The sequence below is a fragment of the Phoca vitulina genome, unplaced genomic scaffold, assembly GCF_004348235.1.
Source record: "Phoca vitulina isolate PV1807 unplaced genomic scaffold, GSC_HSeal_1.0 scaffold13, whole genome shotgun sequence".
Taxonomy (NCBI): Eukaryota; Metazoa; Chordata; class Mammalia; order Carnivora; family Phocidae; genus Phoca; species Phoca vitulina.
This window is the reverse complement of record NW_022589716.1, coordinates 10,208,756-10,234,478: the sequence shown is the minus strand read 5'-3', so window position 1 is coordinate 10,234,478 and position 25,723 is coordinate 10,208,756. Positions and strand designations below refer to the sequence as shown.

At 43.2% G+C, this 25,723-nt stretch overlaps 2 protein-coding genes across 22 annotated transcripts in view; one reads left to right on the top strand and one right to left on the bottom strand.

The window, feature by feature from the left end:
• Window positions 1-19,370, top strand: part of PBRM1 (polybromo 1) — a 116,674-nt gene extending 97,304 nt beyond the window's left edge. For 10 of the 21 annotated variants that reach the window (XM_032411435.1, XM_032411433.1, XM_032411432.1 and 7 more), the window contains 8 exons: window positions 386-569; window positions 1,326-1,536; window positions 2,164-2,365; window positions 5,971-6,135; window positions 9,524-9,679; window positions 12,843-12,913; window positions 13,027-13,243; window positions 15,489-15,713. In XM_032411435.1, coding sequence (XP_032267326.1) covers window positions 386-569; window positions 1,326-1,536; window positions 2,164-2,365; window positions 5,971-6,135; window positions 9,524-9,679; window positions 12,843-12,913; window positions 13,027-13,243; window positions 15,489-15,661 — 1,379 coding nt within the window. In that variant the 3' untranslated portion in view covers window positions 15,662-15,713. Of the gene's footprint in view, window positions 1-385; window positions 570-1,325; window positions 1,537-2,163; window positions 2,366-5,970; window positions 6,136-9,523; window positions 9,680-12,842; window positions 12,914-13,026; window positions 13,244-15,488 lie in introns of all 21 variants that reach the window. The other 11 variants (XM_032411448.1, XM_032411447.1, XM_032411445.1 and 8 more) reach the window with 5 other exon arrangements.
• A 99-nt stretch (window positions 19,371-19,469) lies between these two features.
• SMIM4 (small integral membrane protein 4) lies at window positions 19,470-25,645 on the bottom strand. Its single transcript, XM_032411458.1, has 2 exons — window positions 25,265-25,645; window positions 19,470-21,618 (listed from the first exon to the last, which is right to left on the bottom strand). The coding sequence occupies exons 1-2, from the start codon at window positions 25,413-25,415 to the stop codon at window positions 21,527-21,529; spliced, it is 243 nt and encodes an 80-aa protein (XP_032267349.1). The 5' UTR covers window positions 25,416-25,645; the 3' UTR covers window positions 19,470-21,526.
• Window positions 25,646-25,723: the final 78 nt, after the last annotated feature.

Genomic DNA, 25,723 nt, shown 5'->3' with positions numbered 1-25,723 from the left:
TATAGTTACAGCTCTTACGTTTGGGTCTTTGATCCATTTTGAGTTGCATTTTGTATACGGTGTGAGGTAGGATTCCAACTCCATTCTTTTGCATGTGGAAATTCACTTGTCCCAGCACTATCTGTTAAAGAGACTCTTTTTCCCCCATCAAATTGTCTTGGCACCCTTGTCAAAAATCCATTGCTTGTAAAAACCCAGTTGTGTGGATTCTTATCTAGACTTTTAATTGTTGATTTGCACACCTTATCCTTATGCTTGTGTATACCTTTTAAATCTGACTTTTGAATCATGTGAATGTATTCATTCAAAAATAATAAAAATTTAAAATAATTGTTAGCTGTGGCCACAATTTACTCCTTTAATTTCCCTCCAATTTGTCTTTCAGGAAAGTGTGCTGTGTTGTCATTCAAGGACTTCCTCTCCTGCAGACCAACTGAAATACCAGAAAATGACATTCTGCTTTGTGAGAGCCGCTACAACGAGAGTGACAAACAGATGAAGAAATTCAAGGGACTGAAGAGGTTTTCACTCTCTGCAAAAGTGGTAGATGATGAGATTTATTACTTCAGGTAAAATTTGAAAAACAGGAGGAAAGAGCACTTCAGCTCTTAATAGGAAAACTGATACCAAAATAGTGTAGACCATGGTGGTTTTTTTGTTTTTAAGTCTTAAACTAGAGCAGTATACATTTCAAATAGAAAATATTAATTCAGCTAAAAATTAAAAGAAAATCTTCGTAATCTGCTGAGATGTGGTAACTGCCCTTGACGTAGACTCCAGTAATTATAATATGGAGGCAAAATTCCTTGGTTCTGGTTTATAGCCTGTCTATTAAAAGATTGCCTAGTTCCACAGTACGAAAATTCTTTTCACTGTATTATATGGGCAACTAGATCCCAACTTTGGACCCAGTACTTTTGTAGGTATTCAGCACCATCCTTTAAAAACAAACATCCATAAGTACGTGTGACTTTATAAATATACATTTAAGTTCTTTCCTTTGCTGATTTAGAGTATACATTGCAGATTGCAGGAAGTCTTTTTTTTTTTTAATTTACCTATTTGAGAGAGAATGGAGGGAGGAGCAGAAGGAGAGGGACAAGCAGACTCTGCACTGAGCTCAAAGCCCAACACAGGGCTCGATCCCAGCCAAAACCAAGAGTTGGACGCTTAACCGACTGAGCCACCCAGGTGCCCCAGGAAGTCTTTTCTAAATATTAAGGCAGGGGATTGCTTTCTGATCAATCCTGGAGTGGTGTTTGGTGATTTTATTTATTTATTTATTTATTTATTTATTTATTTATTTACTTACTCACTTCTTTCAGAAAACCAATTGTTCCTCAGAAAGAGCCCTCACCTTTGTTGGAAAAGAAGATCCAGTTGCTAGAAGCTAAATTTGCTGAGTTAGAAGGTGGAGATGATGATATTGAAGAGATGGGAGAAGAGGATAGTGAGGTCATTGAGCCTCCTTCTCTACCTCAACTTCAGACCCCCCTGGCCAGTGAGCTGGATCTCATGCCCTACACACCCCCACAGGTGATGGTGACAAGTTCCTGTTACTTGTCTTATTCTCAGCTTTGGTTCATAGCCCACTCAAGCCAAGGGAAGGAGACATCCAGCCCCCACATATGTGAGCTTCAGCCTGGAATTCTGCAGAAAGAAACAGATTTTTTTTTTCTTTCTTGATGCCACTAAGCATTTTAAATTTCATATCTTTTTAAAATGTGCATAGATAACTGTTTTTAATGGCACGTTTAGTTAGAAAGCTCTCCCTGCCTTATGTTAAAGGAGAGCAGTGAGGAGTGGCATCACCCTGTTACTGTAGCTTTTACTGTCCATATCTTTCCCGTCTCTCCTCCTGTAAACCCTCATCTGGGTGGAGGTGATCTCTGTTTGTATTTTTTTCTCATTCAGAATTTTCCCAAGACATAATTGTGAGGTCACCATTACAGATTATAGTCATGGAATTCAGTGAAACTTTCATTTATTTCTTATATGGTAAGCAGCAAGGAAGAACTCTTTTGACCAAGGAAATGGCCAGCTATAAATTAAACGTGTCTGCAAAACAGTAACTATTGAATCACATGTTCCTGGGTTCCAGAAACCTTGAGCAGTTAACCAGATGCAATGTCTGATGCGCTATAAGAGCTTTCTGTCTTACAGTCTACCCCAAAGTCAGCCAAAGGCAGTGCAAAGAAGGAAGGCTCCAAACGGAAAATCAACATGAGTGGCTACATCCTGTTCAGCAGTGAGATGAGAGCTGTGATTAAGGCCCAGCATCCAGACTACTCTTTTGGGGAGCTCAGCCGACTGGTGGGGACAGAATGGAGAAACCTTGAGACAGCCAAGAAAGCAGAATATGAAGGTAAATAGAGACTAGGCGCAACTGTCTCAGCTTTCTAAGCAAGGGGGTGTTTTCAGGAATGCACGTGCGTAGACAGGTTTTACTCTCTTGTTCTTACCACTTGCACATGAACTTTGTGTTGGGGACTGTCTCAAATGCTCCCATCCAGCAGTTTAAATGCCAGCCTTGTCCTGATTGAGCAAGCAGTGCCCCTGACTTGGCCTTTGATCCTGGTGGGGTTTTGTTTTGTTTTTTCTTTTTCCCGAAAAATTTCTCCAATATTTTGCTATTAAAAATTGCATGGTTTCTTCTTTCTTTTTTTTTTTTTTTTTTTTTAAAGATTTTTTTTTTATTTATTTATTTGAGAGAGAATGAGAGACAGACAGCATGAGAGGGAGGAGGGTCAGAGGGAGAAGCAGACTCCCCGCTGAGCAGGGAGCCCGATGCGGGACTCGATCCCGGGGCTCCAGGATCATGACCTGAGCCGAAGGCAGTCGCTTAACCAACTGAGCCACCCAGGCGCCCTGGTTTCTTCTTTCATTGAGTCCTGTAAGCACACATGTGTTGAGCTGGGGAATGATTGTACAAGGATGTTAAATTAAAATTTTGGTTAAAATTCATATGAAAGGGGGCTTTCAAAATCAGGATCGATTGTGGCTCTTGATAAGCCACATGTTTAAGCTCCAGGCTGAGGCTTGGCTGAAAGCGCTTGGTTTCCTAGGCCAGTCCTGGCCTGTGCTATGTCTACATTCGTAGCTACTTTTAAGGCACTTGAAGTCTCTGATAAAGCTCAATCGCCTTCATTTTCCTTTTACTCTATAATTAAATCGTTTTGGGCCATGAGCTATCGTTTAAAGATTTGGTGGTTCTTAGCCTTTAGGGACAAGTACGTGAGAGAGATTTGGGGTTTTTTTGTTTTGTTTTGTTTTGTTTTTAATGTCAGGCATACCTTTAATAAATGAATAATGAACATTAGCTTAGGCAGGACTCTTGCCTTTGGAGCTATATTTTTCCATTTGGAATTGTATATAATGGTTCATTTTGCCAGTTTAGAACTGTCTCTCAGTGGTTCACCACTGTGGTCAACCATTACTTATCTTGGCCGGGTCTAAATCCATTATTTTCCAGTAAACATAAAGAAATTAATTATTAAGGCTGCCTCCTTTATTGAAGTTTATGGTGTTTCCAAAGAAATTAAAAAAAAGATTTTACTCCTTTCATTTATATCAATTGATTGATAATTATAAAATTAACTGACAGACTTCCCCAAAGATTTTCTGCAGAATCCTAATCCTACAAGATGTTCAGCCAGAAAAACCTCTGTGGCAAAACCAGTTTGAAAAGTACTCTAGACACTTTGACTCTTGGAAACTTACAGTGCATATTCCCATATTAAAGTCTTTAAGACCTACAGTAAACACCTGTTTTTTTTCAACTGGCATTTTCTGGAACTTGACCAAGTATTCATATAATACCTTTTAATGTCGTAAAGAACAAATAATTTGCAGAACACTCTTTAAGAAACCCTAGTCAGTTCCATAAGAACCTCAAACTTCGGGGGGAAAAAAAAAAAAAACCTCGAAATTTGTAGAGCTTTGGTATTTCTGACCTTAATAAAAGTTAAGACCAAATATATCACTCCATTGGAGGAGGATTGGAAATGAAGCTCACATGGGTGTAAAGCCCAGTCTAGAGCAAATGTGGCTGGTTTTTTAGAATGTGAACAAGAAAGACAAATGTGTCTGGATGTAGTGTAAAAGTAAAAACCCTGAAGCAGGGCTGAAGAGAGGGAGAAATGATGGCTTCTAGGGAAGTCTCCCAAATTCCAAGGAGAGTGTGAAATTCAGGGAAAATTGAGTGAGATGAGTTGTGTATGACTCAGCAGTGTCTGCCTTTTGTTGTTTTGACCAAAACCCAATTTGGGTTTGAATTCAAAACCCAAAGTTTGGAGTTTGGCTGGCTTCATTTAACAATTCTCTATTCCAGCACAGCCCATTGGGCTCTTCCCAGAAAGAGCCAACACATAGCCAGTCAAATATCTGATGCACAGATCTGAATTTTTCTTTTTTCAACTTCTTTTTTTGCTCTCCCATTTTACTGTCATTTGTGTAATGAAAATACTAGAATTTAATGTGGGGGTCTAGGTCATTCAATGTTGTTTTTTTACTGCTAGCAGAAGGAAATGGGTTGTTCAGATGGCCTTTGTCCCTCACACTCATTGTACAGAGGATCTATAAACTGGGACAGTGTTAGTGAGTGATGACTAGCCTATCTAGGCAACTCTGTTGCAGCCTAGGAAGCTTTGACTTGCTTGACTTTCACATTCTTATACACTAACGGAGGACTGGAGCTGTTGCTTCTTGATTCTCTTTAAAGCCATGGGATCTCGAACTATTTTCCACTCCTTAGATCAGCCAACAGTAGTCTTTTGAATTCCATGTTGGAGGGTTAATGTGTGGCAGTGGAATGTGCTATCATGAGTCAGGGCCACATGTTGCTGGTTCTCTCTGTAGCCTTGGACAAGTCACTACCTGTCTCCCAGCCTCAGTTTGCCCCTGTGAGGAGTGAGGAGGCTTTCCTATTCATGAATGGTGAAGCAAAATAAGCCCTGTATTGTGGGAGTTTGGGGAATACACATTTCTAGTGTTTTCTAGTAAGGGTCCAGGCTGCTAGCTCCCAAAAAGACTGGGAATGTGATCGTTGGGGACTACTGGCTATGGAGTTGCAGGGCAGAGCAGCTCAGCGGGGTAAGGGGTATAGCAAGGTGTGTTCCACAGCCCAGAACTGGCACAAGCAAATGCTCCTCTTGCATTTTGGATGAAATCAGAGTGAATTCTTGAACTTTTGCTGATTTAGGATGATTTATGGTCAGTATTGAACTGCTCAGCTTCAGGAAACCTGGTTCTGTCAGTACATATCCATTGCTTCATATGTGTATACATATTCCCTGCTTTGAATGACTGTAGCCTAGAGTATCATACATTTTTTTTCCCTTGGGGTTTATTAAACATGACCTCTTGGCTTCATTAGGGTGAAGGAAGTAGTGTTTATTTTCCCTGAAACCTCGTGGAGGAAGCAGTAAGCTACTTTTCCCTTACAGAGTTAATTTTCTTCAGCTGCTAAACCCCATGACTCTAATGACAGGAATCCTCAAATCATAGTAAAATTGGGTGCAAGAAATCAGGAAAGTAGTGTAAGTAACAATTGTGCCAAAAATTATAATGGGCCATGGAATTGCTTCATGTTGAAATTATAAATAATTTGTAATGCTATTAATACTAGAATAATGGTAGCGCTTCTCATCTTCAGGGTGCCTTGTGAGATTAACCACGTTGGTTACGCTGGTGACGTGTTTAAATAAAACCTGTGCTTTCTGAATGTGTGTTGCAGTCTTAACATTCTTGAAATCTTTGCAGACCAGTTCTCAAGATGGGATAGGAAAGCTGGACTCTAGGTTACCGAGTGAAATCGGCCCGACTTCTCCTGTGTTGAGACTAGTCATCTACCGTTCCTTCCGTTGAGACAGAACTGTTGCCTGTGTTTTTACTAGTCCTGTTGAATGCAATGGATGGTATTTTGAATTCCTGGGTTAAAAACAGAATTGAAAATCTGAAATGCCTTTACAGAGCGGGCAGCTAAAGTTGCTGAGCAGCAGGAGAGAGAGCGCGCAGCACAGCAACAGCAGCCGAGTGCTTCTCCCCGAGCAGGCACCCCTGTGGGGGCTCTCATGGGGGTGGTGCCACCACCAACACCAATGGGGATGCTCAATCAGCAGTTGACACCTGTTGCAGGTAAAAACAGGAGCTAAGACCATTTTTTTCCACTTTAAGAAATTCCTTCATTTTTTTTTTTCTCCAATGAGGAGTAGGCCACAGTCTCTAGGCTTTTCTCATGGCAGAGTCAAAGTTTGAAGTCGTCCATGTCGTCCTTATATCGCCTCTCCCATATGGGCAATGCCTCCCCTCTGCCCCAGAAATGGGCCCTGGGCCCAACCCTGGGAATTGGTAGGGAGCAGCTCTAGCCTGGCTGTGGACATGGTCTGGCGATATTCTCCACCCCAGACTGCTCTTGATGTAGAGCGCGATAGCAGAACACATAAACAGACCCTGAATTCTGTTCTGGAGGGACTCCCGAGAGAAAACACAAAACTAGCATTCAGGCTATGTTGATTCTCCCGTCTCATTCCAGTATTCAGTTTGCCTTGTTCTGCTGCAGCCATCCTTAAAAGACTGACCATTTAAAAGGATTTTTGACAATGAATTGTAAATCCTTTCTTGGTCACTAATGTGCATGACTGCTAAGTGGAATACAAAGTCCTTATTCAATTCATTGTGCCCACTCTGTAATGCTTTTCTATTTAATTACATTAAACTGCATTTTCTGTTAGTATCCCAGTCACATATTTTTAAAAAAAGAAAAGAAAATGATGAATGTGGTTTGCTTGTGTGTGTTGTCTCTGGTTCTGGTGGCCATAGTAAATTTGGCTATTCTTGAATTGAATATCCTTGTCTGACCTGTCTCCAGTGAGAAGCCTGAAGACCACTTCTCGGGTCCCTCCTTCGTGATCTCCCTAGGCCTGGTGAGGTCCATACAAACCACCTGAGTGTCTTCTTAAGCAAGCAGTCTGACCTCTTTTCGCAGGGAGTCCAAGACAGTGTTGTTCAAGGCAGGCTCATTGGGATGCTGTTTTTGTTTTTGCTTTTTTTGTATTTGCTTTTTAAGGAAGAGTAGCATAGGATAACTTTTCCATTGTCGCTCCTACCTTTTGTGATGGCAAGTTCTCAAATGCACTGTCGCTGAACTCAGCAGTTGCACTCGCCAGAGCACATCTGAATCATGGCTTTTCAGTACTTTCAGTGTAACTGACGTTGATCTAACAAATCTCATAATCGCCTGCTCTATTCCATGGCCCATTTTGGTTAACGGGGTTCCAGAGGGTTTTAGAAATCAGGCCTTGAACATGGGGACTTTGAAAGTTAGAATTCCCTCATTGACATCCTGTTTTGTTCTGTTTGATATGTGATATTGTAGCACTGTGCCCTAGACTAAAAAGCCCGGGGACACATTAACAAAATGAATTCAAACAGCTAAAAACATTAAAACACAGCAGCTGCAGCATTTTAGCTCCCTGTTGGGGAATAACATCACAGCGCTCTAATGGGTGAGGAGGTGGGACCCCTTCTAGAAAGACCCTGCTCCATTATTAAGCATATGCTGCCCAGATTCCGAAGGGCCATGGGAGTGAAGGGCAAGCAAGCATTCTCTACAGGCACCAGTTCTTTGGTCCACAGCGGGAACTTTGCAGCTGAGAGGGTGATTTTTCATGGGTTTACAGATTGCTTAGGGCCTAAGTCGTAGCCTTGTTGCTGTCTGAGACCAGCTTTGCTTACAAGCATTAAAGCTCATTTGAACACATGTGACTGGGATAATAAGTGCCAAAGTACAGTTTAATGAAGACAAGTGTCATGTCTTTCAATTCTTAATAATTTCTTCAACCACAGCCTGTGAAGGCTGCGTTCAGATGGGCTTTTGTAATTGAAAGCAAAGCCTCCTAACTTTCTTAAACTCCCACCTACTTATCCCTAAAGCTGTATCTGGTGGTGTGGTTAAAAGGCAGTTTGGTAGCTTTGGATCTCCTATGTTTAAGATGATAGTGTCTGTACAAAAGTAGTTTTTACTTTCTGAACTCTCATTTTTAAAAAATGAAACTCATAATCCTGTTTCATGTATAGAGGTATTATTATTTAAAATTCGCTTTACTGGTTTGTGTAATTGTAAGTTTTTCAGTCAGCTTAGATATGACTAATGAAGCAGGCTAAATCAATCTCACAATTTTCAGTAATTTTATAGCTTCAAAAGACTAAACAATCTTTTATAAACAAGTACCTTTCAAATAATCCTTGAGGGAAAGTCAAAGAGTAAAATCCTTAGAATCTGGAGTTTCCACTGTTTCCCAGGGTCCCTCTACAAAGAGTATTTTATAAAAATGAGCTTTGGCACCAGTCCCTCAAGCCTCCCTTTGTGCAAGAAGCTGTGACCAAAGATGATTGCATTTTGGGGGGAGTCTTATGTTCTGTTTATTGTGATCATTTCAAATCCCAGAAGAGTCAAGTTGTTTTTCTTGCTTAAAAAAAAAGTCGTGTGGCTTTAAAGGTCTTTTGATAGGTGAGTTTTTGACATTTTGAAATTATTTTCTCCCTTTCACTCCTTTTGCCAAAAATACTTGTTTCTTGAAACTCTTCCCTAGCCAGCAGAAAATATTTTGTGTTGTGAAGATGCACTTTGAAAATAAAGGAGTAAAAGCCTCTGTTCACAGAAATTCTGTACCTCATTTAAAATGTTCCCTATTAACCGAAGGTTTATGTGAGGGCTTTTGTGAACTCGGAGACAGAAGTGACAATTGCATTTTCTCATGCCAGCAGAGCCTGATTCTCCAGCCATTCCTTCTGAGGTCTGTGTGCCCGCTACCAAGTGACCTGGGCTTAGTTTGGCTTGGGAGGGTTTAGGTTTTATCTTTATTTTACATGTTTTCTGAGATCTAAAGATGAAACATCATCCATTGTGATGGCTCTTCTCTGTTCCCCAGCTCAAGCCCGAACATGAACCATTTTTACCAGTAGTGGTGGGGCTAGAAGGGAGGAGGAAGCCTTGAAAAACTCTTCACCCCCCCCGCCCCACTCCCAGCTGGAGAACCATGCTTTGTGATCAGGGCTGTGCGCCTCATTTCCCTCCATTCCAATTTCCCCTCATGTGTACCCATGATAGGCATATGAGTGTGGGCAGAGTGGAGTGATGGGGTTTCTACTGATCAATTAGAACCGCAGTCACAGAACTGATCACTCTGTTTGAACAGCTTGCAATAATCATGACCTTGGGAAGGCTGTTACTGGAACTCCTCTTTATTATTATTTAACTGAAAACATGCAGCGTATTTATCCCAGGGAAAATAACTACAAATAATAATATACTAAGTACTAATTCATCCACAGATGTTGGATTGCATATTTGTAACTTTTTATTTTGTTCATTATTGCAACAAAATAATTGCACTAATTGCCGTTATATCATGCAGTACTAAGGGCGCTTTATTCATTGGTAGTGCATGTGGGGGGATTTGTTATTACTTAGCTCATGTTGCATGTTAATGATGCATGTCTGAAATTTGTTGTGTCCTTCAAGGCATGATGGGTGGCTATCCGCCAGGCCTTCCACCTTTGCAGGGCCCAGTTGATGGCCTTGTTAGCATGGGCAGCATGCAGCCACTTCACCCTGGGGGGCCTCCACCCCACCATCTTCCGCCAGGTGTGCCCGGCCTCCCGGGCATCCCACCACCGGGTAAGAACTTCATCCTCATTCACTCATTAATCTCATCTTCATATTCTCTTTTTTCCTCCCTCAGCCAGTTGTTCCAGGAGGTACCTGCTGCCCACTATGGTCAGGCCTGTCCTCACTGAGAATCCCAGGGCTGTCAGCAGCAGGGCCTGTCCTGTGTATTGAGCAGGCAGCTCAGCACCTGTGTCCTCAGGCACCTGATTGCCTAGTGGCAGCACAGGACACATGGCAGAGACAAGACTCAGCAGACCACGGGGCAGAAGGCCTACTCGCACACCACTCAGACAATTTGACATGTGCTCAGAAAGCCAAATACAGCCTAGAAGGTCATGCCCTCTTTATCAGTGAATGAAGTTTCCCAAATTGCTAGTTCCGAGTCACATATAAAAGCACTTTTGGTCCTGAGTGCACTTCTTCCTCTGGTTCAGTTCTTATTGAAAGATTGTCTTCTTATAGAATCCTTGCTTCATCTCCTGCTTCTCAAACAGCCCTTCTGAGGGGATTGCAGAGTCACTGATGATGATGAAGAAATCCTTCAGTCAATCATTCTAGGAACAAAAAGGAGGGAGGGAACAAATTTGCAATGAACACATTTTCTGTATGTGAGCCCCCTAAGAAGTATGACATAACATTTTAAAGAGCAGCATAGCCCCACCCTGCTGACTGTGGACACTGATTTATCTCTCAACAGAAGCTCAGAATTTATTTCATGTGGAAACATATAAATGGAGTTCAGGAAGAGCTAGAGGTTTGCTTTATAATTAGGAGTTAAAATATTGTGAAAGGAAAATCACAGGCTCCCGTATTAATTGCCATCATATGCAGAAGAACTGGGCTTTAGCTATAATCTGGTTGGAGGGAATGCGACCTGAAGGTAACTTAGAATAGCATTTGGTCATTATCCAGAATATCAGCTCAAGGCCTGGCCCAGATGACAAAATGTAGAGATGTTAGATTTGTTTACACCAGTAGTGGGTTATACTGAGTTCCCCTGATAGTCCCTCAGTGGTACACCCAGTCCAGCGGTGTGCAGGGTAAGTGAGCCTGGGGGCTCGGTCTAGAGCCTCCAGCCACACTCCTGTGGCCATTAGAGAATGGCCAGAACTCCACGCACACATGTTTGATCCAGATGTACCCAGAGGAGGAAATGTTTATGGGAGTGGGTGCTTCATTGTAGAAACGGTGGCCTGTGTGTGAGTTGCAGCACCAGTCAGTCATAAAATGGGTGTGCCCGTGTGGCAGGTAGAATCGGCCTTCATTCTGTGCCCTCTCACCTTGGCACAGGGTATCTGACTGACTCAGACCAGGTTGGAGTTGACTTCTAGGTACATGTGGTACTCACTGCGAGCCACGTCTAAGGCCAGTACCCTCTAAGTAGCAGATACCTTTTGGTGGGTATCGGGCATACTGTGTCCCTTTCCCCTTCTTCGGGTTCTAAACTGCAATTGAAGGAGGCACACACACACACACACACACACACTTGATTTTAGGGAGACAGGAACCCCTCTTAGTGCCCACACGTGTACACACGTGTGCACGCACACACACAAACAGGCACCCGTCAGTTTAGGCTTTGAGGAGAGGACTCAGGGAGCTCTGGTGACTCAGTCCACATTCTCACTGACATCCCCCTTGCATGGCATCTGTAAACAGGAAGCAGGGACGTGCACTCACACGAGCACACACGCACACAAATGCACGCACGCACACATCTGCTCAGGCTTTGAGGAGAGGAGGACTTGGGGATCTCCTCTGGTGACCAGCCCACATTCTCACTGGCTGCCCCCTTGCATGGCACTTGTAGACAGGAAGCAGAGGGAATTGCTGAGTTGTTTGTGCCCTGCAAAATTTGAGAAAGGCAGCTCAGGGAGGCCCCCTGTGTTGTGGGATCTGAGGAGGGTGAGTGTCCTGGAGAGGGGGGTTCACAGGGGTTGTGAATATGTTGCTGGAGCAGCACCTTACCCACCACAACCTCTTAAACCAGTCACAAATAATCATGAGGATCCTGCTATGGTGATCCAAGTAAACTTCTGGGTACTTACAAAAGTCCCTGCTTTGTAAGCAGAAAGCTTATTTTTACTTATTACTTCCTCTCTAACAAATATCTAATACTTCCCGGAAGTGGCCTTTAGCAATTCTGAATCTTAGAATAGTGGACTGGTTCTGCCTGGCCAAAATAGCAATGTTTTGAATCCAGAGAAACTAGTGTATGAGGTGAGCTCCTTTTGATCCTTCTTGGCAGCCAGCAGGACTTGTTTAAACAGTAGCTCACCAGGGTTTTGGCTATAGCTTAGTAGTTTTTAATGAACTGGGACCCTTGTTTATTTCAGCATCTGTTCAGTGAATGGACAGTCCTGAGATTGCAACAGCCCCAGACACTAAATTTAGGACATCTCACCATTATCAGCTAGTACCTATGGGACAGAAATTGCTTGTGAGGAATCATCAAGGGAAGTTTACAAAATTATTAGCAGGTACAGAGTACAGATATAGTAGGACCATGAAATGTCTTTGTCATTTTTGCATCTGAAGTGATAGCAGCGAGGCTGACCTGCTTCCAGATGATCCTTTTCACAGTACTGCTCTACCAGATGGAAGTGCCCTGCCTGCCAGCATTAGTGCCTCCCATTAGAAGCAGAGGTGCTGGGGGCCTGTGAGAGGGCAGCAGGGATGGGCCTCCCGTCTCCACGGGGCTCACTGACTGTGCCCTTGCACAGCCTCTTCCCTTGTGTCCCTGCTGTTCTCGTACACTGCCTGCTGCTGAGGCTTACTGCAGTACCATTACTGCCAGAATGAGACCTGGGCTTCAGTGGCAGGAAAATATGTTGTCAGAAGAAAAATACTTTGAAAATAGAGACGTAGTCCGACTATAGCTGACCTAGGGGAATACTAGAATTTTATGCAGGGTTCAGAGCATTTCTAAGCCATGAATAATTAATGCACATCTGACAGATTGTACTAGCATTATACTTAAAATACCTAGAAAACAACAGAATGTGAATTTTCCATTGAATGCTGCATCCCATTTTGGGATTCCTATCCACAAAAACTCAAGGGCAGAGATCCATAGGTTTGCATTATAAATGGCATCGTTTCTTATCAGTAGTTTTTCAGTAGTCCTCTCAACCCAGAGCCTCTAACTGTGCCATTGCATTCTGAATTATAGGTGTGATGAATCAAGGAGTGGCCCCTATGGTGGGGACTCCAGCACAAGGCGGAAGTCCGTACGGACAGCAGGTAAGCCTCTCGGTTGGATTTTCTAGGACTCGACAGAATTCAAGTTACGCTCTTTCTCAGAGCACGCGCCAAGTGGTTTTTTTCCCCTCACCGTGTGCTCTGTGCTCTTTCAGGTAGGAGTTTTGGGGCCTCCAGGGCAGCAGGCACCACCTCCGTATCCTGGCCCACATCCAGCCGGCCCCCCTGTCATACAGCAGCCAACAACGCCCATGTTTGTGGCTCCCCCACCGAAGACACAGCGGCTTCTCCACTCAGAGGCCTACTTGAAATACATTGAAGGACTCAGTGCTGAGTCCAACAGCATTAGCAAGTGGGACCAAACCCTGGCAGGTAAGGAGTCCTTCTCAACAAGCCTTTGTGAAATCTCACTGCTATTGGCATTATATTGTGCGATAGATACCCACTTTTCTCAGAGAAGTAAAATAAATTCTGTATTTAATAGAAGGGTTTGAAGCTTTTTTGTATATTGACATCACACACTGAAAGTGGTGGGGTTTTTGTTGAATTTCTAAGTTTTGTCATAAACATCCCTGCTATCTTGTAAGTAATATTCTGAATTTTTTTCAATTCTTTTTTAGGCATTTGGTCATTAATATAGATGCATTTGGGTAAATTAAAAATTCCTTCAGTTCAGGGGCGCCTGGGTGGCTCAGCCTGGTTAAGCGTCTGCCTTCGGCTCAGGTCATGATCCCAGGGTCCTGGGATGGAGCCCCACATCGGGCTCCCTGCTCAGCGGGGAGTCTGCTTCTCCCTCTCCCTCTGCCTGCCGCTCCCCCTGCTTGTGCTCTCTCTTTCTCTTTCTATCAAATAAATAAATAAAATCTTTAAAAAAAAATTCTTTCAGTTCAACTTTTAAAAAAGAAAAAAATATTGGAAAACCTGTTTCAGTTAACGTGTTGAGTTACTTATTTAGTTCAGTGGACTTAATGTGTTTTCAGTACATACTAAAATAACTTGCCTGGGGGCTCTGGGTGGCTCAGTTGGTTAAGTGTCTGACTCTTAATTTCAGCTCAGGTCATGATCTCCGGGTCGTGAGATCGAACCCCAAATTAGGCTTCACACTGGGCTATGCGCCTCTTTAAGATTCTTTCTCCCTCTGCCCCTCCTCCCTATAAAATAAAATAAAATAAAAATAAAATAAAATAACTTGGCTGGTTTCTGGAAAGAAAGGTACAAGTTCCTACTCATCATTCTTCATTTCTTCTTCTTCTTTTTTGTTTTTTGGGTTTTTTTAGATTTTATTATTTATTTACTTAGAGAGTGCCAGAGTGCAGGAGCAGGGGGAGGAGCAGAGGGAGAGGGAGAAAATCTCAAGCAGACTCCATGCTGAGTGCAGGGCCCGATGTGGGGCTCGATCTCACAACCCCAAGATCATCACCCATGAGATCATGACCTGAGCTAAAAATCAAATGTTGGATGCTTAGCCAACTGAGCCATCCAGGTGCCTCTCGATCTTCATTTCTAAACCAAATTTGATCATTTGATATCTTTCAGAATAATAGCTGTGTTTTCCCTTTCCTCACATTTTCCTTTTTAGGAACCATTGTTAACACTGAAGAAATTAGTAATTTTCTTTACCTATTTGAGAGAGAGAGCAGTCGGGAGGGGCAGAGGGAGAGCGAGAGAGAGTCTTAAGCAGACTCCACACTGAACGCGGAGCCCAACGTGGGGCTGGATCCTGTGATCCTGAGACCATGACCTGAGTCGAAACCAAGAGTTGGACGATTAAACCGACTGCAGCACCCAGGTGCCCCTGAAGAAATTATTAATCATCAGGACTGCCTGCAACACAGTATTAGTGATCAGATCTTTAGGTGTTTGTGCAACTCTTATGTTCCCATTCATAGAGAATTATGTTATATTGTGCAGCTCTTTTGTTAAGTCATTATAAATTAGAAAATTTCTGGGGCACCTGGGTGGCTCAGTCGTTAAGCGTCTGCCTTCGACTCAGGTCATGATCCCAGGGTCCTGAGATTGAGCCCCACATCAGGCTCCCTGCTCAGTGGGAAGCCTGCTTCTCCCTCTCCCACTCCCCCTGCTTGGTTCCCTCTCTCACTGTGTCTCCCTTGTCAAATAAATAAATAAAATCTTAAAAAAAAAAAAAAAAAGAAAGTTTCTAAAATACAAAGCATAAAACAAGACATCCTTAGCTAGGTAGCCTCATACCTAAGTGCATAGTTTTTTAAAAACGAAGATGCCGGGGCACCTGGGTGGCTCAGTCATTGAGCGTCTGCCTTCGGCTCAGGTCATGATCCCAGGGTCCTGGGATCGAGCCCCGCATCGGGTTCCCTGCTCGACGGGAAGCCTGCTTCTCCCTCTCCCACTCCCCCTGCTTGTGTTCCCTCTCTCGCTGTCTCTCTCTGTCAAATAAATAAATCTTAAAAAAAAAAAAAAAAAACGAAGATGCCTAATAAAATGATAAAAGACATTTGCTTGGAAATACTCTGCAGAGTTAAAATTCATAATACTTAATAAATAATAAATGTTATATGCTAATCAGACCTTAGGTCTGAGGAGGAAATTGTTACCTTAAAATTCCTACTTTTATTTCTCTTGTGTGCATTTTAATTTTCAGCTCGAAGACGCGATGTCCATTTGTCAAAAGAACAGGAGAGCCGCCTCCCCTCTCACTGGCTGAAAAGTAAAGGGGCCCACACCACCATGGCAGATGCCCTCTGGCGCCTTCGGGATTTGATGCTCCGAGACACCCTCAACATTCGCCAAGCGTACAATCTAGAAAACCTTTAATCACATCAATTACGTTTCTTTTATAGAAGCATAAAGAGTTTTGTGGAACAGTAGCCATTTTAGTTACTGGGGGTGGGGGGGAGGAACAAAGGATGGTAATTTTTATTGCATTTTACTGTACATCACAAGGCCATTTTTATATAAGGACACTTTTAATAAGCTATTTCAATTTGTTTTTGTTATATTAAGTTGACTTTATCAAATACACAGAGATTTTTTTGCATATGTTTCCTTCGTTTAAAACCAGTTTCATAATTGGTTGTATATGTAGACTTGGAGTTTTATCTTTTTACTTGTTGCCATGGAACTGAAACCATCAAAGGTTTTGTCTTGGCTTGGGATTTTGGTTTTTGGTTTTTGGTTTTGTTTTTTTATAAAAGAACAAACAAAATGAAAAAAATATACACACACAGACGCGCACGCGCACGAGAGTTTACAGATTAGTTTAAGTTGACAATTAAATGTGAAGTTGGTCCTAGTTTACATCTTACAGAGGGGAGTGCACTGGTGTCTGCTTCATGTACCTGAGTATCTTGAGCCACTTCAGCAAAAGCTGTTTTTTACAGGTGAAGTGAAAAGTTGTTATTTCAGGTTACAGGTGTTTGGCAGACCTGGCACATTTGCTCTGTTAAGTCAGAGACTTGCTCCAGAAATCTGCAGTCAGTGCTGTGCATCCTTCTGAAGCTGGTGCGTCTCTCAGACACCCGGGGGGGGAGAGCACAGTTCCTTGTGCTGTGAGTCATCTGTGGTGTCAGGTACTTTTGCAGAACATGTGCACAGCCCTGAATTACCTTGAGTCTTGGCAGGTAAGTTTAAGGGTACTTTCGATCTATTTATATTGAATTCACAATTTATGCCTATACTTGTTGGATGATTTAAAATTTTAAATCTCTTACATTGAAAAAGATTGAAGTTCACCTTGAAGAAAGCATTGAGGTGTGCATAGAGGTGATTTATTTTTTAAACCTAACACCCAACCTAACATAGGGAAGGGAGTGCATAACCAGATATGAGCTGTGTCAGAAGCATAATTGTAAAAAGGGTAGACTGTCTACATATGCAAGTGTGTTTTCGTATCTATTTCCTCACCAGATGTGGCATTTTTTTTTTCCTTCTAAGTTTCAGCGTTGTAATTCTCAACCAGAAAGTTAAGGCTTTCTAAAATGTTTTTTAAATTTAATTTGTGCTTTTGAATTTCAGGAGAAAGTAATTATAATCTAAGAAAATACTCACTTAAAAAGACCATTATGATCCCAAACACTTGGGGTTGACCCTTTCTCTTTCATATGAGCCTCGAATGAACATCTGGAGGCAGAGTATGATGCGCAGACAGGTAGAAAAGCACCACACTTGGATTCCACTCGGTTTTTGAAACCTGTTTTTTTGTAACAAGATTGTTGCCATTTTGGTGGAGCTTCCCTTGCTGTTTGTAAATTGAGAGACTGACTCTCAAGGGATACTTTTTTCTTTTAATCTGGTATGAATCAATAGCTGGATATTTAATTGCCATTCTTTCTAAATCATGGGGACAAAAGTGTGTAAAATGGAAACAAGTCTCCTGTATTATAGATACTTTAAATACAGGAGGCCCTTGTAACTTAATTGCCTATAGTCAACCACTGGATCTCAGTTTGCATCAAGTATTTTAAATAATTCTGAATTTTAAAAAATGTATTGCAGTAGTATGTCATTACCTTATTGTTAAACTGAATCAGATAAAGAAATCTTCAGTTCCTAGTTATTTGGGCCATTGAATCATCATGGACTGTATAATACAATCAGATTATTTTATTTCTAGACATTCTTGAATTACACCAAAGAACCTGAAATCTAATTTTGGTTAAGTTATTTATTTATTTCATGCACCCATTTTATTTCCCTTTTTAAGGTCTGGATGAGACTTCTTTGGGAAGCTTCTAAAAACTTCTTTGGGCTAGGTGGGGCATTAGAAGCCAGGGCACTCCTCCTCCGGGCTCCTTCCCAGTGTCTAGAGGTGCTGTAGAAACCATAGATCCAGCCAGGGGCTTCCCTAAGGCAGTGCAGAGCCGGGCCAGGGGGCCAGTAGGCAGGCCCTAATTAAGTTTAAAAAAAAAAAAAAAAAAAACTATGTATTTATTTTAGAATCATGTCTTTCTGTATATTAACTTGGAGAATATCAGTTAATATTTAGGATATAAGATTTGAGGTCAGCCATTTTCCAAAAAAGATAAGCCAAAAAAAAAATTTTTTTAATGTCCTGACTTAAGAAAGTACAAGTGAACTATATACATCTTTTTTTTTTCCCCCATGAGTTTTAGGAACTAGTGATATGGCTTAGAAAGTTTAATGGCCTAAATGTTTTCAAAATGTAAGTTCATGTGGAAAAGAATTTTATTTGGGAGAAAACCTATAGGTTTAAAATAGTATGTCATGTCAGCCAACTGATTTAAAAGGCCTTTGAACTGCTTTGTTTTTGAACCCACCCTTGTCTTCCTATGAGGAAGAACTGAAAGGGGACACTTCTTTGTGTGAAATCTCAAACTGGTGTTGTTGACTTCTGAGCTTGAACATTTTCAGACCTAATTAAAACTTGGTTTATTCTAATTTCTGTATCAAAGGAGGTTTAAGTGGTAACTAGTCTTATAACATGTATGTATCATATGTTTGTTCATTTAAAGCTTTTTAATCCAAATAAAAATGGAGTTTGCAAAGTGATTTGGATTAACCAGGTTTGGTTGTTCTGTTTAAGCTTGTGTCAGATGTTAGGTTCAAGCAGAGTTAATTCCTGCAAGCCTTGATTCTATGCTGACAGGGATATATAGCTGCCAATTTAAAGGAACAAAGCTCCTCAGGTGGAGGCAAAAATCAGTGAGCAGACCCTGGTTCAGGGCTCAGGCTGCATTAGCACAGGCTGAATGCAGTCACATGCAGCTGGACATGCCCCACGAGAAGCCTCTCAGGCAGGCAGTCAAGGAATTCCTAACATGTCCTCATCGTGGGCAGAAATACGGTTGAAGTTAAAATTGTAGAGTTACTGATGGTGGAAGGTAAGGAAAGCATGTCTTGTATCATAAAGCCGAGTAAGCCCTTTCAGACAGCTGTCTGTGGCCGGAAGAGACCAGTGGCCCAGGTATGTCTTCAACATGCTTATAAGCTCTTAAAAACATGACCACACTTTTAATAGAAGTGTTGGTAAAATCAACCAACTGTTTTCCTCTAATATCACTTTGCAAATCCCTGTGGCTCTGTACCCCTAAGTGTTCGGGGCTGTAGTGCCCTCTGTGCTCACGAGCATACTTTGAATAATCACTGATGAATAGTTGAACATTCCCACTGAACACTGTGAGCAAACAAATACTGCTGAGTGTTACTCTGTTCCTTTTTTGTTTGCAAGTGTGCTAGATCAGCTGAATGAAAGTTCAGAACTGAACAAATGAATAGACTTCTTCTATCCCCAGAATAGACGCGGCATTGATATCTTGTGGGTTGCACATAAATGTGACAAGAAATTCCAAATTTAATGCACATGTGTAAAGAGTACGAACTGATACTGTACTGCTTTTCTAGGAGAGAATTGCTTTGAAAAACACCATGGCCCAAATGTGGGGTAACTTGCTATGAAAAATTCAGACTTAAAAAAGGAGAGGGAGATCAATGTGTTTAAGTTTTAACAGCTGAGATGTAGGCAAGACTTCCAGAATAGAAGGCAACCCTCTTGGGTCCCCTCCCTCCCCGGGAGCTTTGTACTGTCACTTTGCTGTCACTCAATAAACCATGCTTTGCTGGAAAAAAATTAAAAAATAAAAAGACTTCCAGAATAGGACTGTTAGACGGATCAAAATAGTAGCCCTCATTTATTGAGAATTTACTGTGTACCTAAGTAACTTTCCCTATCAATTCATTTGATAAAGTGAAGCTCCAAAGCCCACATTCTTTACCCAACACCATAGCGGAAGTAAATTTCAAGCAATAAATGCTAATTCAATTTTTGTCATTCTAGAAGTACGGTTTTTAAAATACATGTTATTAAATGTTTTGCCTTGTAGTTTACACTAGGAGGCACTGCAGTTCTGTAATCAGCATATAAGAGCATTGCTCTTTACATTATTAAAGTTCCCTTAATAGTTCCTGTGTTTAGTAAGTCAGGTAGAGTCATATTCTGTACTAGGAGGGTTAAAATTTGTTTTGAGGCGAAGTTAAAAAGCTTTCACCTCAGTTAACAAAGGTTAGTTTTTACTCTCTAGCATCCAAACTAATGTGCTCTGAAAGTATCTTCAATTTAATGCAGTAATTGCTTTGCCAGTCTCCTTGCCTTGAAGTGAGATATTTCTTATCTTCAAAGTTTTGTTGTCCTTCAGTAAATGAGCACTCTGATACAGATTTTTTTTTAAAAAAAAGAAGAAAACTCTTAAGGAAGGTTAAACATGAATTTGTAGCTGGTGATTCTCTCTGGGGTGCAGACAGGGAGGTGGGCCAGGGAGGGACCCACAGCAGACACAGAAGTTAGCTGACGGTTTTATTAGTATTTACAAACTTTCCTTTGAAAAAGGTGTGTAAGTTACATAGTCTCTGTATATATCAATACTAAACTAAAACTGGGGTGGGCGAAGCATGGAATAAGGCCATATAACTGGGAGAATCCTACCACCATCTAATTCCTTATGCTGCAGTCTAACCACTAAAATGCCTGTGAGGTTAGGTTCACCAGGAACTCTCTAGTTCACACAAGTGCACAGGAAAACCTCCTTCCTCTCCCTGGTGCTGTGGGTCTTCCCTGGTCTTCACACTCAGGCCATCTCTGAGCAGTGACTCTCAGCTGGTGCAGGTAGCGCTTGAAGGAGATCTGAGTAGTCAGTGGCTCGCTATTTATACTGAATTGGTTCTAAGATCAGTGAACTAACTTAAATTAGAAAAAACCCTAGAAAAACTTGGAACATATGTTTGTGGCAGAGACCTTTTAACTTGAGAATACCCTGTGGCCTTAAGCATCTGCTTCTGTATATTCATGAGCAATTGTTAGAAAGCGTTTTGAAACTTAGCCTTCTTTAATACAGAGATATGTTCTTGATTAAATAGATGTTGGATGTAGTTACCAAGCATGGATTAAAAGAAAAAAAAAAAATGGATAAAGCCTTTGTTTTTTCTATCAGCTGACCCAAACTTACTGTGGGTCAAATTACAAAATCTCTCTGAACCTCTGACTTAGCTGAAGTCTGTGGTGGTTTTATGGTTTTGCTTTTTAGTGTGAAGGTTCATTTTCTTAGGGAAGAAGCAGTGTCTTTATCTTTAGCAGCTGGATGAAAGCACATCTTCATCACAGACGGGTGTGAAGCCTGTCCCCTCTGGAGTCCTCATGGAGGTCCAGCCCTTGTATGTTAGTAGGGACAGGCAAAGGAAGGGGTTATTTCTGTTCACAAGAGCACCTGACTGGGGTAACGTGTGGTCAGGAATTCCCACCACCCTCGCAAAATGGTGACAGACTGGTAGCTGGCAGAAATGTAATCTGCATAATTATCCTGGTTTAAATAATCTTGTAATAGAGATCTTACTTTTACGTCCATGATTAAATCTGAATTCTGAGAAAAGGAAATTAAGGTTATCAATTTGTTGCCTGAAACAAAAGACTTCACAAGCAATTCAGACTACTAAAAAAGCATCCTGCTTGATCCTTGAATTGTTTAAGAAATATTTCATAGAATAGATTCAGTGGGCAGGTGTTTCAGGAGGAAATAGTTTTTCCATAAGTGCTGTCCAACAGTGACTTGGGAAGTATTGAAGCAGACAGGAAAACTATAAAAATTCTTTGTAAAGGCAGTTCGGAATAAGAACAAGAGATCTGAAAAGTACATTTTCAAAGGAGTTGAAATCAGTAGTGAAATTTCATATTCACTTTATTGACGGCTGAAGTTCAGTCTCTGATGCATTTTCCAGCCTTCTCTGATACTGTCGTTCTGAGGCTTTTCTACGGTAGACATCATCTGTCAAATAAAAATTTTACTTAGACTTTGAAGAAACAGGAATTAAAGGTACTCAGATCTGACTAATTTAACCAACAGTCTAGGTCTGTCAGCTATTTCTGAATCTCATTTTTAACAACGCCAAAATAAACTTCATTTAAAACAAAACTTGGGGGCGCCTGGGTGGCTCAGTCGTTAAGCGTCTGCCTTCGGCTCAGGTCATGATCCCGGAGTCCTGGGATCGAGCCCCGCATCGGGCTCCCTGCTCAGCGGGAAGCCTGCTTCTCCCTCTCCCACTCCGCCTGCTTGTGTTCCTTCTCTCCTGTCTCTCTCTGTCAAATAAATAAATAAAATCTTTAAAAAAATAAAAAAATAAAATAAAACAAAACTTGGGGGCGCCTGGGTGGCTCAGTCGGTTAAGCGTCTGCCTTCGGCTCAGGTCATGATCCCAGGGTACTGGGATCGAGTCCCACATCCGGCTCCTTGCTCAGTGAGGAGCCTGCTTCTCCCTCTGCCTGCCGCTCCCCCTGCTTGTGCTCTCTCTCTCTGACAAATAAATAAAATATTTAAAAATAATGAGTTATGAGGACTATGTTAATGCAGTTCTGGACTTCAATAGCATGGTAAGAGTCCGTATCTTCAAAGATAGGATCATGTCCTAGCACACCTCTTAGCAATGTTTTAAGCCTTTCCTTCCTTCCCTGCCCCCCCCCCCAAATGTCTATTTTCTCTGAAATCATCCTTAACTGAAGTGCCTCAGAGGCACTTCTTGCCCTTAGGCTCTCTGCAGCTCCCTCACCCACACCCAGGAACTCAGAGTGGGGAGGTGAGGTCAGTTGCCTTGGTCTCGGCTGCTGCTTTTGCACACCGCTGATTCTGCACCCTCTTCCTTTGCGGCATTTGCCATTTGCCACAGTCTTCTCTGCATGGGCACCTGCTCTCTATTCCCCTTCAATCACTGAAAACACGGGCCTCTAGCTCAGGCTCCTTGACCTGTCCTGCACCATCTTCCCCGGCAACATCACCTACCATACGGATGAAGCGCTAGCCCCCTTCACCTCCTTGACTTCTCCAGTCAACTTCTATCTACTTGCAGTGCTCTCTGAAGCAATAAATTGATCCTGCTCTGACCACCACCTCTACTGCCTTTCTAGTCATTCTGTCCTTGGACCTCTGTTAACTTCTTCCCCAGGCACTTGGCCCCTGAATACCGCCTCAGCCCCATCTTGTTCTGTCTTCCTGCTCAAACCAGCTGCAATTCCCTCCTATCAACATCAGCTTCTTGACACACCTTCAAAACCCCAACTACAGATTCATCCAACTGCCCTCTTCCATCCCTCCACTCTGCTTTGCACTGTGGGGCCAACTAATGCATTTAACTGGGCCCACTGTGATGCCTAACAATCCTGTTTCCTCAGTCATAACCCTGACCCTTCTTCACTTACCCCCATATGGCCATGAACTTTGGTCACACAGATCAGTCATCAACAAAGAACTATTCCAGCTAACTTCCAAGGGCTACTCCTATGGCCCTGCTCTCCTACCCAACCTCCTACCTTCCAAAGAACCAGTTATCTGCGGCTTCTCTCCACTACCCTTTTCTGACCAGCATCTTTGTATCTTCAAGTCTCTCTGGTGGGGAGGAGGGCTGACCTCCCATTCGCATAGTCAGACTTCCTGGACCTCCCGTCTTCTGTGATAAACCCTCCTGGTTTCCCTCCTTGCCTCTCTGGTCACTCCCAATCACCCTTAAAATGTTGGGATTTGACACTGACTTTTATCACAATCTGCTTTCAAATGACCCACAAACCCAGATCCATGGCCCAGATCTGCCTCCTGAGCTTCAGATCTGTATAACCATCTCTGCCTTAGCATGTCCAAAACAGAGTCCAGACTATCCTGCCAGTGTCCCCACTGCACCACACCCAACTGTCCTACCAGAAGCCTCCACTTCTCATCTCCTGAGTCCACTCAATCCCCAGGCCCTGTCAGTACCACCTCCCAGGTGTCTCTCAACTCCAGTCACCTCTTGGCATCCCGTCTGTCCCCATCCAACCAGGCTACCGTCTCAGACCTGAACAACCACACAGCCTAAGTATTCTTGCCTCCTCTCCACAAGAAGCCATTCTCCTCATGTGTTAATCCACTGCCAATTAAAACCCTTCAATCCTTTGGGTACATTCTTGGTTCTCCAGTCCTTCTGTGGCCCTGCCCAGGCACATTTCTAACCACTTGCTCCCTCACTCTGCTCACCTGCAGTCCCTCCAACACAGTAAACATCCACACCATAGCCCCATGTCTGCTTTTACCACTAGCATGAGACACTTTCAACTCAGCACTAACATTCCCCTCATCGGACTGACCTACTCAATCTTAAGGTCCCACCTGACATGGTAACTCCTGGATGCCTTCCCTGTACCATCTGATCCAACTGAGGTACCCCCACCCAAGACTACCATTGCCCCCCACACACACGCACACACAGACACACTTCCCCTCACTGCACTGATCACACTTAATAGTAACTGTCTTTATGTTGGGTCTCTGCCATTAGAGCTCTTTTGGAGTGGGGGACTCTCTGCCTTGTTCATTATATACTCTCATGGGTGCTCATTAAATACTGATGAATGGATAAACAAAAGGACTAAATATCTTTGGAAAACACTAATGTAACAATGTTTTTAAAATAAAGGTGGGTGGGGGGCGCCTGGGTGGCTCAGTCACTGGGTGGCTCAGTCAGTTAAGCGTCTTCAGCTCAGGTCATGATCCCGGAGTCCTGGGATCGAGCCCAGCATCGGGTTCCCTGTTCGGTGGGGAGCCTGCTTCTCCCTCTGCCTTTCCCCCTTCTTGTGTTCCCTCTCTCAAATAAAATCTTAAAAAAACAAAATAAGGGTTGGCGGGCGCCTGGCTGGCTCAGTCAGTGGAGCATGCAACTCTTGATCACAGGGTTGTGGGTTTGAGCCCCATGTTGAGTGTAGAGATTATTTAAAAATAAAGTCTTTTTAAAAGAAATTTTTTTTTTTAAATAAGGGTTGGCAATTCACAAGTAATACATGTTTCTAGAGAGGGATAAAGCAGAAAGGACCTAGGGGGTGGGAAAGTCTTTCCAGAAGGGGAACTGGCCTTTCCAGAGCTAGTGCTCCACAAAGCAGGGCCAGGCATTCTTTCCAGTGCTGGGCCCTGGTGCCGGGGGCTCTGCCCGGCAAAGACAGTGGTAATTAGGCCAGGCAGACCGGCTCCTTCCGGGGTTTGGACTGAAGAATCCAGAAGAGGGCTGGCCAATTAGCAGGAGTTTCCGTGAATCTTCAGGATCCCACTCCCTTCTACGGTGCTGTGAGCAAGTCTGTTCCTTAGGACCAAACGTCACCGGCCCGCAGGGACGAGGGGCAGGCTTGCGAGGAGAGCGGCCAGCGTGGAGTCACGTGCTCTCCCCTGAGAGTGCAGGGAAGACCTCAAGGTTGGACGCCAATGTGCCTTTGTCGCCCCGCTTACAAGAGGGCCGGGCCGCGAACGGAACCGTACTTGCCCTTCTGACCACGGTAAAGGCAGCTCAGCGCTCTGAGTGGAATGAGCGGTCTGCAACCTAAGACTGTCCCCCAGGAAAACGGGTCCCTAGCCGCCTCCTGCCTTCCTGAAATGAGACGGACGCTGCTGCACCCCCACTTACAGAAGGTCTCCTGGCCCACACGCAGTTTAATCATGATCCACTCCATCGTTCCTCCCAGGACAAAAAAAAAGGGCAGGAACCTGTAGACGCCGAATCGCTGCTTCCCGGGCACCCGCTGCAGGATCCGCTTCACCTGGGCCCTGGAAAACATGCCCAACTCAGGTCGTGGAGAGGGGTACGGCGGAACCGGGAGCGACGGGAGCTGTCCCAGCCGCCGGACTGGAGCGCCCAGCTACAGACGAGTCCGAAGGCCTAGTTGCCGTGCTGCCCCGGCCCTGCTGTAGCCAGGCGGGTGCTGAGCTGAAGGAGCCGAGCGCGGAACCCCCGACCCAGAACCTGAGCGACTCCACCAATCAGAGTGCCGTGGGGCGCGCGGATCCGCCAATCCGAATGCGGCGGAGCGCGCGTGCTCCGTGAGGTCGAGCCCAGCCGGAGGGAGCAGGCGCAGGCGCCTCGGCT